Source organism: Ctenopharyngodon idella, chromosome 14 (genome assembly GCF_019924925.1).
Source record: "Ctenopharyngodon idella isolate HZGC_01 chromosome 14, HZGC01, whole genome shotgun sequence".
NCBI classification, from domain to species: Eukaryota; Metazoa; Chordata; class Actinopteri; order Cypriniformes; family Xenocyprididae; genus Ctenopharyngodon; species Ctenopharyngodon idella.
Window position 1 is genome coordinate 9,747,494 of NC_067233.1, and position 12,015 is coordinate 9,759,508.

General features: G+C 36.3%; 1 protein-coding gene across 1 annotated transcript in view; it reads left to right on the forward strand.

Moving 5' to 3' along the window:
- arhgef6 (Rac/Cdc42 guanine nucleotide exchange factor (GEF) 6) overlaps positions 1-11,817 on the forward strand; it is a 35,506-nt gene extending 23,689 nt beyond the window's left edge. Inside the window, exons 13-22 of the mRNA XM_051860496.1 lie at positions 661-747; positions 865-946; positions 2,373-2,488; positions 2,588-2,767; positions 3,225-3,245; positions 6,464-6,557; positions 6,763-6,849; positions 6,954-7,053; positions 8,746-8,800; positions 8,877-11,817. Of these exons, the coding sequence (XP_051716456.1) occupies positions 661-747; positions 865-946; positions 2,373-2,488; positions 2,588-2,767; positions 3,225-3,245; positions 6,464-6,557; positions 6,763-6,849; positions 6,954-7,053; positions 8,746-8,800; positions 8,877-8,999 (945 nt within the window). The 3' untranslated portion in view covers positions 9,000-11,817. The remainder of the gene's footprint in view (positions 1-660; positions 748-864; positions 947-2,372; positions 2,489-2,587; positions 2,768-3,224; positions 3,246-6,463; positions 6,558-6,762; positions 6,850-6,953; positions 7,054-8,745; positions 8,801-8,876) is intronic.
- Positions 11,818-12,015: the final 198 nt, after the last annotated feature.

Below are 12,015 nucleotides of genomic sequence, written 5' to 3' on the forward strand. Positions count from 1 at the left end.
GTTTTGAATAGAAGTGCTGATCAGGGCCTTTTAAACATAATGGGCAGATCTTCACCCATATTTTGGTTTGTGTGAGTTTGTTTAGCTAATGAATGGAAAATGTTTAAGTGTCAACAGCTCAAATCCCCCTGCAAAGTTTTGCATCTGTGGTCACTGAATGCGTTATTAACTTCAACCTCAACCCCCCTCTGATTCTAGTTAATGGAAACAGTGTAGTGTGTGAAGGGTCTGATAGAGGCCCCTGATAACATTAGGAGGGCTTAGCTGAAGGAAAAATAGTAGGACGATGAAAGTATTTGACTTAGTAAAGTCATTAGAAAGGAATTCCCTCCAATTCTGTTCAATGTATTCCCTTTCTCTTTTTTTCTCTTTTGCTTAGCTTTATCTTGGTTTGCTAGAAATAAGGTACGATATTTGTTGATCGTGAGTAATCAATGTAGCAAAAAAAAAAAAAGCCGTTCACCAATCCAAAATCGTGTGTAACATAGAGACATTTGATGTTTGTGTTTGTTTGCTGTGAAGGTGCTGTAATGCCATTCACCTGCATCTGTTTCATAACCAATGTGATTGTTGTAAGTAGTGGTAATTAATGTCATTTGTGCAGAAGTTCTGAATGTAATATAATGTGCATTTGTGTTTTTGTTTTGTTTTTTCCTCTAGGAAAAAGAAGAGCGATACCTCATGCTGTTTCCCAATGTGTTAGTCATGCTGTCTGCCAGCCCAAGAATGAGTGGTTTCATTTACCAGGTGAGTTTTTGTTCTTTTTCCTGTTCTTATTTTTATCCAGGTACATAATCAAGCATCTGTTATTTATGAAAAAGTCAAGCGCAGTGCTCTCATTTGTCTCACACTCTCGTCTCATAGGGGCGTCTGCCACTGACAGGAACCACTGTAACCAAACATCTAGAAGACACGGACACAGGCCATTATGCCTTTGAGATCGCAGGTTTGTTTCAGTCCATGTAAACATAGTTTAGTGGGGTGTCTTTTTTGAGAGGTGCATTCAGCTGTCATTATAGCTGCTTTTTTCATTGCTGCTAGTCTCGACCTGTTTTTATTACAACAGGCAATAATGTAGCTTAAAAAGTAATCTATAGTTTAATCTAACAAGAGCATGTGCAGGTGATTTAAATTGATCAAAAGTAAATACATATAAACCACATTCACACAGCAGCATACGGTTGTCAGTCCTGTATTTTGAGTCCTTAATACGGTTTACGTTCACACACATATTTTTAGGTCTCACAACCGCTTTCTCGGAAAACTCACACTGCGTGAATGGAATCGGACTGGACAACTATTTGTCTGTCACGTCGCATAGTGCGAAGGAGCCGCTCTGCACAGCACAAACCCGTGCTTGCCATTTTTTGCGGGTTTTCATGTGTGGTTTCAGTAACTTAGATATGAGCTGTGTGTCATCTGAAGGTATCTCCACCGTAGCTGCTCCTGTCAGTTTTGTGTTATATGTGCTCCGCTCTCCACACAGATATAAAAGCTGCTGTCAGTTAATGAAGATTTGACGGATGAACTCACAGCTCAATTGGACTCTTGTCATATCAAAAGTGATAAGACTTTTCAGTTTTATGGATGTCGCCATCTTTGATATTACTTTGGTCATTGTCGCTATCGTTACTGATAAGAGAAAATGGGCTCGACTCCCATTGCACATTCATACAAATGGTATTCGAGACACTACTGTAAGTTGATGTTTGATTGGAATGTTTTCAATAATAATAATAATAATAATAAATGTTTCTTGAGCACCAAATCAGTATATTAGAATGATTTCTGTAGAATCATGTGACTAAAACTGGAGTAATTGTTGCTGAAAATTCAGCTTTGCCATTACATGTTATTCATGTAATGGCAAAGCTGAATTTTCAGCAACCATTACTCCAGTTTTCAAATTATATTTAAAAAATTTTAAGATTGAAAACCGTTTTTGTAAAAATATTTTGCGGTACTACTGTTTTACTGTATTTTTGAATGAATAAATTTAGCCAGCATTAGAGACTTTTGAACAATAGTGTATATTTGGTTTGTGCTTGCACAAAGCTGTTTTTTATTATTATTATTATTATTATTATTATTATTATTATTGTAAATTTTTAAACAAAACTTAAGTTTTGCACAGGATTAGACCTTATTTTAATTAGGGTATTTAAGTAGCTTTTATAAACGTTCACTAGAAAAAAACATTACTGGTGTGCATCTTGAGACAAAAAAAAAATGGCTCTGACATATTTTAAGATATGTCAGTACAAGTTACTTTCAGTTAAAACAGCTCAAACATGCATTTAATATAGAGCTAGCTTAAGCCTTGTCTGTGAAACCGGGGGTATACCTTGTTCTCATTGATTGTGTTTTTTTAGGGGGAACAATAGATCGCACCATGGTGTTCTGCAGTAGTTTACAGGAGCAGCAGGAGTGGTTAGAACATCTTCATGCTTACACCAAGGAAGGAAGTCCAGTAGGAACAATAGTGAAGGTAATAAGAACCCAGTGTCAACATTTTTTTGCCCCCTCTCTATCAGTCCCAATGATGCACTCCTACGGGTGAATTGTTATTTTCGTGTGTGTTTTGCAGAGTGTTGATGGTAAGCCTTCAACCATCACTGGTACGTCATCCCACCACTTGCACGGTTTCGGTACTCCTGCGGCTAACCGAGGCCCTCTTGAACCCCCCAAGATCACCAAGCCCTGGTCTTTAAGCTGCCTGAGACCAGCGCCACCCCTCAAGCCCTCCGCTGCGCTGGGCTATAAAGAGGTATGCTGTCTGGAAAATAGTCATAAGAGATCTTGAGTGGGAGCGTAATTTACCTCTGTGCATTCTTGGTGGTCCTAACAGGAAATAGTGTCTACATAGCTGCTCTGACTGTAAGTTTGTTAGCCAGCTTCATTCTCTTTACCACAAGTTGTGGTGGAGGTGTTATATCAGATTTAAGTGGAATGTTTAGTGGTCTTTTTGAGCTGCATATTAGATAACTCTACCCAAAGCACACTCAAACTTCTCTCTAATGTGCACCACATCTTCTACAAGATCGTGTCAAGGGTCTTAGCGACTCATGAAGGTGTTCTTTGACTCATGAAATGCATGTGAAATCTTCTGTTTCTCTGCAACAATTAATGTTCACCTCTCACAGATCTTTCCATCATATTCCTATCAGGCTGTTCTTTTATTCTCATACACATCTTCATTCTCTCTCCATTTTCTGCTTCTTTAGAGGATGTCTTATATCATGAAGGTAAGAGTAGATGTGAGTCTGTGTGTTTTGTGCGTGTGTACGTGTGTATGGTCGGGTCTGTGTGCTTGGCTAGCGCTGGTGTTGCACGATGTATCCATGCTTTTGTTTCTCTTCTTATTCTCTTTCATTTTGTGGCGAACCACCCATTTCCGGTGTCTTTTTGTTTGCCTTGTATCTTCTCCTCCATCTGCAATGATCTTTGCTTAAGTTGCGTTTTTTTTATCATTTATGATCTTCGCCATGTTGTATTTAATTATTAGTCGGAAGGAAGTTCAGATACAATGGCACAATGTTAACAGGCGGTAAACAGCATGTATTGAAACATATCCTGCTTTTCAAACTTCAAAGCTCATCTTTTTTAATCAGTATTACCCACAAACCCAACCAGCCCTTTTCCTGCCCAAAAAAAACTGCTTATGTTGTGATACTTACCCAAAAAAAAAGATAACATTCATACGGTATATAGGAAAGTATATTGTATATTTTTTTTAAAACGCATTTAAACACATTTTATAATTGTATGTAATTGCATTAAATGTAATTTATCAAATTAATGAAAAGCCACTCAAAGAAATTACATTATTATGGCAGACAAAGTAAAGTTCTGAATAGGCAAAATTGCCTATAGAAGTCAGTATATTGCTTGTTTTATTTTTGTAATTGTTAGTCTATGTAAACATTCACTAGATGTCTTTGGCCGCTGCTCCTTCTGCTTCCGTGCCATTAAAGCCACATTTTTAAGATTCTATGTCAATTTAAAGGGATAGTTCGCTCAAAAATTAAAATTCCCTCAAGTTTTTCCAAACCTATATAAATTTGGAAGAATGTTTGTAACCCCCCCATAATACTATGGTAGTCAATGGGGGGAAAGATCTGCTTGGCTACAAACATTCTTCTAAATATCTTCCCTTGTGTTCCGCAGAACAAATTAATTTATACAGGTTTGGAACAACTTGAGGGGGAGTAAATGATGACAGAATTTTCATTTTTGAGAAAACTCTCCCTTTAAAAACTGTTAAACGTGTCTCAAGACCACTGCATTGTTCCAGTCCTACACTCTGTCCATCTATTTCAAAATGCAAGATAGCTTCTTTTTTTAGCAAACAACACTTGTCAGTACTCAGTTCATGCTGCTTGCTCTCGACGAGTGGTAGCAGACTCACTAAAACATGCTTTCCATTTGGTGATACTTGACGCTTCAGTTGAGTCAGAGTCCTCATCATGCAATGTATGTACAAGACTAATCATATATATGTATGTATGTGTGTGTTTGTGTGTACAAGTTTGGTTGTACTTGTGAAGGCCAAATGTCCTCACTTATGTAGTGAAATGTTATGACAACATGGTCCACTCTAGTTTAGGGCTCCGTTTAGTCGTAGCAGCTGGGTTAGGCAATAGAAAATATCATTAACCTGATATAAAATCACTGGAAGTCTAGGCAGTGTCCTCACTAATAAAGTGAAACAAACGTGTGTGTGTGTGTGTGTGTTATATTCGTGCTAAATTTACAAATGTAAACACTACTAATAATGATGTTTTATAGAAATCAATATATAAAATGACTATATTTGACTATGGAGATGTTAAGAAAACAGGACAGCACATTTTAATTGGTTACATATTTGGTCTAATAACCCTCGACAGTGTTCCAGAGATAAAATAAACAATCGGGATAGTGAATTGTCTTGCAGACTATCTCGACTGATTCTGAAGGGTTTAAGGCATACATTAGCTGTTGCCACGGTTACTGAAGGAGAACATCACTTTAACCATGTCAATAAAATATAGACCCAAGCCCATACATTTTATTGCTTCCCACAAATATGACAAATCAAGTCGATGAAAAGCTTTCCCAGCGATGGTAATAATAAATCTGAGGATCCAGGAGTATATTGGCAGAATTTAGAAAATAACCTGTTTACCTGTGCAATAGACCTGTTAAGTGCAGTTTGATAAGGGAGTGATGTAATTTCTTGAGCGACCGAAGCCCCAAGAGAATTTATGTTGACTGTAAGCTAAATTTAGATGTTCAAAAGAGTCAGTATCTGCCATTTAGTTGTTCATAGAAATGGTAAAATGACTCACAATGCCTATTTACGGTGAGGTTTAAGGGCACTGCTCTTGTCACCATAAGGAGGAATATTATTTTCCAATCATGCTGCATTATTCTGCCTTTAATGTCCCGATACTCTGAGCAACTACTACCGTGTTGCATAATGGCAATTTTTTGTGTGTAGTGGACTTTTCCTAAACCATTTTCCAGACTAAATTTTTTTTGTAATATTTTATCTAGGTTAAAGTTAGCATCCTTCAATAATTATTCGAGACACCGAGCACTTTATTTACATTTCTCTCTAGCTCAGGGCCGTAATGTATTGCACATGCACTGTATCCCAGTTCGCTAATATTTTCCACTTTCACTTCTGTTGGTATTGATTCATCAGTAATGATTATTACTGTAAACTGTGAACATGTGAATGCTTACTTTCAGTTATTTCTACCATTTACTTTCACTTTGATGTCATGAGTAAAACATACAAACTGAAAACGCCATTCAGCGTGAAGCTTGATATATGTGCATATTTCTCAATAGAAAAGCAATACAGTCTTGGTCAGTCAACCTTCAGTAACTTTTATACTTTTTTATACTTATGCTGCTTGACGGCTTCTTGCTAAAGCTGTGACTAAACTGACGGGTTGTCAGTGACAGTGTTTTAAACCTTTAAATATTCATCAAGACATTCCTAACATCATATTTATTAAAGCTGTCATCATAACCATGGCCAAGAAAAAAAGGTTAGTCTTTAAATAAATTGTCCTTTAAATTATTTAATGAAGTTATTTAAAATAACTTGGACTGGGGGAGTCTAATTTAGATGACTCACTCCGCGGTGTTAGCATTTGAGAAATAAGTGGCGTCAGCCCTGTGAAACTGCTGTACCAAAGTCAACAAATGACTCAGACTAAAATAATTAGTTCACAAACAGAAAAGGGTCTCTCAACGGTGAATTGTTTTTATTCATGAGTCCCTGATAATTTGCTGTTAAATTATCCTGAATGGCGTCATAACTTATGTAAGCTACCATTTATCAGTCTGATTTCTTAGCATCCTCGCTCAGGATTTGAACACAAATTAAGGCCTGCTAGCTGCAGTTTTGTGGTTTTATTCAGAGCTCAGCAGATGCTGTTAGTTCATTAACACCAGACTGTTTCCTCAGGACTCTAGTAAAAGCCCCAGACCCATGAAGAAGTTCCTCCCAAAGAGAAAAACGGAGAGAAAACCATCAGATGATGAGTTCCTGTCTAGAAAAAGTAGGTATATTAAAATGATAAATGAAAATGATTTAGTTCTCAAACTAATTCTCACAAAAATGATCCCTGTGGTGGTAGAATTAAGGGTTTTTAAGTCAAACAAGCAGCTTTGCCAACTTATCTTTTAGCATGTACAAACAAATAGAAATACACATAATATATTGGTGGTTCGTCCCTCTGAAAATGTTGTTTCTGTGATTGACAGGCACAGCAGCTCTAGAGGAGGATGCCCAGATACTCAAAGTGATTGAGGCCTATTGCACCGGAGCCAGTCTCCACCAATCCACCACAGGTTAGACCTGCCTGTCATATGTGCTAGATGATTCAGCTACTGATATTTTAATAATGTTAATATAGTTTAATAGTTTAATTAAAAGCTTTAATTTGTTTGCGCAGCTGTGCGTAAGGAGTGCATCCCCCAGGTCTTGCTTCCAGAAGAAGAGAAGATCATTGTTGAGGAGATCAAAAGCAATGGCCAGACGATCATTGAGGAGAAGTATGTTCAGTTGTCTGATAACAGAATTACTCAAAGATATCTCGTTCTTTAATTAGCATAGAGTCCTTTTTTTTTTTTTTTAGTATTCGTTTTGTAGTGACCAAGAAATAGTGCAGAATCGTACAGTGGTGGACAAAGTACACAAATGAAGTACTTGAGTACAGATACACTTAAAGAGTTCATTTGCAAAAACAGATAATTCCTTTTTCATTCATTTTCACAAATCATATATATTTTATTTTTTTATTTTTTTGCATTCCAAGTAATATCAGTCAAACTGCAATTGGGTTGTTTTGATTAAGTAATAATAACTCCAAAAAATACAGGTAACTTACAAAATTAAAGTTCATTGAAAGTATGTTTATTTATATATATATATATATATATATATATATATATATATATAATTAAAACTTATTTTTTTTTTAGCAAAAGCAGATAACTCCAACAGTCGTTTTTTGGCAAAAGCAGATAACTCCACATTTTATGTTTCAGAGTTAAACGAAACCAAGTAATTGCTTTGTAATTGCATTTAAAATGCACTCAAACGCACATGTGCACACAAACGTACACATACACATGCATGCGCACACACACACACGCACAAAAGGACAAACAAGGTTTCAGCATGTAAGACTTGTGTGGTGTACAAGGACTTGCAGGAGTTGAAATTATAAATTATAAACACTTTTAGTCAGCTTTGATGAAACTCCCCTCAGCTAGCGCGTCTTTTTGAAGCGACTAGCAGCCTTGTCACCTGACCTGAATACTGTGTCCTGATTCACTAAAACAGATTTATCAGTTTCTGTACACAAACAACAAGGGCGCTTGTCGGTTTTTGCTGTAAAACAAGAGCTCGCGATGCCTTGACAGTGGACAATACCGGCTTTTTTGACAAAGGGTTCAGAACGCACGGCAGTTAGTTAATTTTTTTTTTAAGTGGCATTAATCGGGGTTTTGCAAACGACCTCTTCACTTATAAAATATTACTCTAGGAAAAGTGCTCCTTTCCAATTTTACTTGAATAAAAGTACTTGATTTTTAAAGGGATAGTTCACCCAAAAATGAAAATTCTGTCATTAATTACTCACCCTCATGACGTTCCACACCCGTAACACTTTCGTTCATCTTCGGAACACAAATTAAGATATTTTTGATGAAATCCGAGAGCTTTCTGACCTCTGATAGACTGCAACATTATTACCACTTTCAAGGCCCAGAAAGGTAGTAAAGACATAGTTTAAAATAGTCTACGTGACTACAGTAGTTCAACCTTAATTTTATGAAGCGACGAGAATACTTTTTTTGCGCAAAAAAACAAACTAAAATAATGACTTTATTCAACGGTTTCTTCCGGGTTATACTTCAGAACGCCGACTAAGTATTGGCTGACGCTGTTTACGTGAGTGGCATGACGCATGCGTGACGCTGACGCAGGAGCCGGCCAATAATGAGCCGGTTTTCTGACATAGAACTTGGAAGCGCTGCATTGTGTCTACAAAGTAAACAGCATAGGAGAATGACAGGGACCTTTTAAATGCTAAAAGTTTTAATCCTCCCTTTTAATCCATTCTTAAATTCTTTTTCAGGCTTGACTTTTGATTCCTACTGTATATGTACTTTATTTCCACTGTGAAATGTTTTGTTTTCCTTTGAATATTTTAAAGTATTTTTTAACGTGCTGTTTTGCAGAAGTCTTGTTGATGCGGTTTATGCTTTGAAAGATGAAGTCCATGAATTAAAAAAGGTAAGATTTTGAGTTACTGTAACCTTTTTTTTGGCCTGAACTATAACCTTCTCATGCCCTGTGTTTGTGAATGTAGGAGAATAAATGGATGAAGCAGTGTCTGGAAGAGGAACAGAAGTCCCGTAAGGAGCTGGAGCGTGTAGTCAAGAAGTTGGCCAAGCAAAAGAATGACTGTACCTGGGATGATGGAGGTCACTAAAGAACACTCGCCTGTTTCCCATCGCCATGCGCATGTATGTCTTTCTGTGTCTGTGTTTGTCCTCACAAATGTGTTTTTGTGTTTTTCCATCACGTTACACACTGAACATTGCTTTTGGAAAGTCACCATGTTGGGGATTTTCAGCCATTTCTCATCAAATGTTAAGGACAAGATCCGATGAGAATATCGAATCTGTTTTTCTCGCCATTTGGAAGAATATCACTGTGTGGTTTCACTTCACACTCCTGTGACGTGACATTCTGAGAATGAAACAGCAACTGTTCTAGAAAACCAAGTGAACTGCTTTTTTAGGAAGTATTAGGCGATTTGGAAAACTTCAGAGAACTGTCGGAGTCCAGTCCTCAACTGTTTCATTTTTCCTTCCGGTTCACTTTAACACTCCAAGAAGAAACATCACAGAAAAGATGGTGGAATCTGTTGTTTTTGAACTGATCAAATATCTGCCTCACTTTGACTGTTAACTGGTCATGGACAAGAGAAATCCAATGACATTCAGCCCATGAACAGCATTCCGACTCAAGCCGCTATTGCACAAGTGAATATATTCTGTCGATGGCGCTGGAGAAGAAATTTGTGGTTGAACATTACAGTACTCCACCATATCCACAAGTATTGCGCTTTTCAGTCCTATTTCTGCTTTTATAATGTGAAAATGGTTGTGTTGCTTGATGTAGCTTTTAGGTCATAAATGAACAAGATTGCGATTTTGTGATTTGCACCTGATAGACATGAGATGCCCTACTTGCCATCTTGAAATGACTTTGGTTTTTCCTTTAAGTTTGAAGGTTTTGAGTTAAATTCCAAACGTGTTCCCCAAACAGTCACTCAAATCAGCATGGGTGCACAGTATTTCTAAAACAGCGTTATATAGTACATAATCATGCTTCTGATAATCATCACTAGTGTAAAGCTATCAGGGATATGGAAATAGTCAAGTTCATAATACTATACTAATACAATACATCATATAATGTATGTATATCATATATACTTGTATACAGTATAAATATGTATATATCATAGATACTATGGCAAAAAGAACCATATGAACTTTTTTAATGATCAAAAAATACAGTAGGAAATTTGGTTACACTTTATAATAAGATTTCATTTGTTTACATAACTACAGTAGTCAACATGGACTAAGAATGAACAATACTTCTACAGCATTTATTAATCTTAATGTTAATTTTAACATTTACTAATACATTATTAAAAATTAAGTTGTATTTGCTAACATTAATTAATGAACTGTGAACAAACATGAACAAACAATGAACAGTAGTATTTTATTAACTAAGATTAATAAATACTGTAACAAATGTATTGCTCATGTTAACTGATGTTAACAAATGAACCTTATTCTAAAGTGTTACTGGAAATTTCAGTCTCCTTTTTCAGAGGCTTGAAACTATTTCATATGTATCTTAAACCAAAAAAAAAATAAAAATTTGGTACCGAGGCCCTTTTACGACTTGAAAACCGAGAGTACTTCGAAACGTGGTACTTTAGGCACTGATATTTGTTCCTCGCTTATCATATATTGGAGGCTCGTATTTGAATGAGAAACAAATGCGGTTGGAACCCAATTTAATTTTTTTTTTTTTTTTTTTTTTCCCAGCAAACTGCTCCCTGTCAGCAATTTCACTGGAGGCTGCAGTACAATAGATTTTCTTACTCATTCCTACTCTGCCATAGTCATGTGGTATTCATGGTAGTTTTTTTTGTTTTGTTGTTTTTGGGTTTTTTTCTTGAACTCTTGCCAGATTAACTAACAAGTTGAACAATAAATGAATGAGTAATTACATGGCCGGTACACAAATGACACTGTCTGGAGTGCTAAATGAATCTTTCAACGAATCATTGCCGATCATAACCGTGACTAATGCTTTCTATCGCTGTGGATCGGAGGGACGATCTCCATCTTTAATTCAGTGTAGAAATGCATGCAAAGAGCTGTAAAGATAAGCAAAACTTGTGTGGGGAGGGTTTTTTTTTTTTTTTTTTTTTTTTTTTTTTTAAACTCACCAGCCGTCACCTCCGGAACATTGCTGTGGCAATTCAATGCAATATGCAACTGGTTTGTTGTTACAATTGCTGTGCATTCATTCAAGAGCCAGTTTTTCTCTTGGAAGGAGTATTCTGTATAATATATATTCTTCCAGTTAGGCAATAAGATGTGCTCTGAGGTGCACAAATATAATTCTGTTACTGTGGTACTGCAAAAATCTGTTTCATGTTTGTGTGCGTGTTTGTTTTCCAACAATTAACCTTGCATGCCATGTGTTACACATAGCCTTAAATATTATTTTAAAGTGTTAACCCTGATTGTATTGTTGTTGTTGTTGTTGTTATTATGAGAACTCCTGAATTTTTTAAATATCTGTCTAAAATTATGACATCTGCAGTGGTAAATGTGATATTCATGTGTGTATTATGTGAAAGAGATTGAAGTGGTCAATAGGTTATGTGAGTATGCATTGTACCATGCGATTTGTTAGAGCTGGCTACTGATATCAACGAAAGGAACTTCACTTTGTCCTCCGAATGTCATGAATGTGTCAGGAAAAAAATGCACTTTCAGTAGATCATAAACGAGGGTTGAAGAATGTCCATGTCAGTTTCCTCTCTTAAAAGTGCCCATGTCTGCAGAACACGTTTTATTTTTTGCGGAGCTGATCTATGCAATATAAATGCTTGTATATCTATAATTTGTTTTTGTTTTTCTAGTGCTTGTGTTTTTATTTTGTCTTCATTTCAAAAAGGAATTGTTTTAATAAAAATAACATCATGTTAATGAGCTATGAATTTGATTTTATTTGAAACCTATTTAAACATATGAGGAAATTCCACCTTGTTTCGAAAGGCAGAAAACTACATGTGTCATGTGTGATGTAGTTTTGATCTTGTACTATAGGAAAAGGGTAAATGTACAAGCTGGAGTGAGCGTAGTAGGCTGACAACTTCCTGTAAGCAGAGGCTTCAGCGTGGCTCT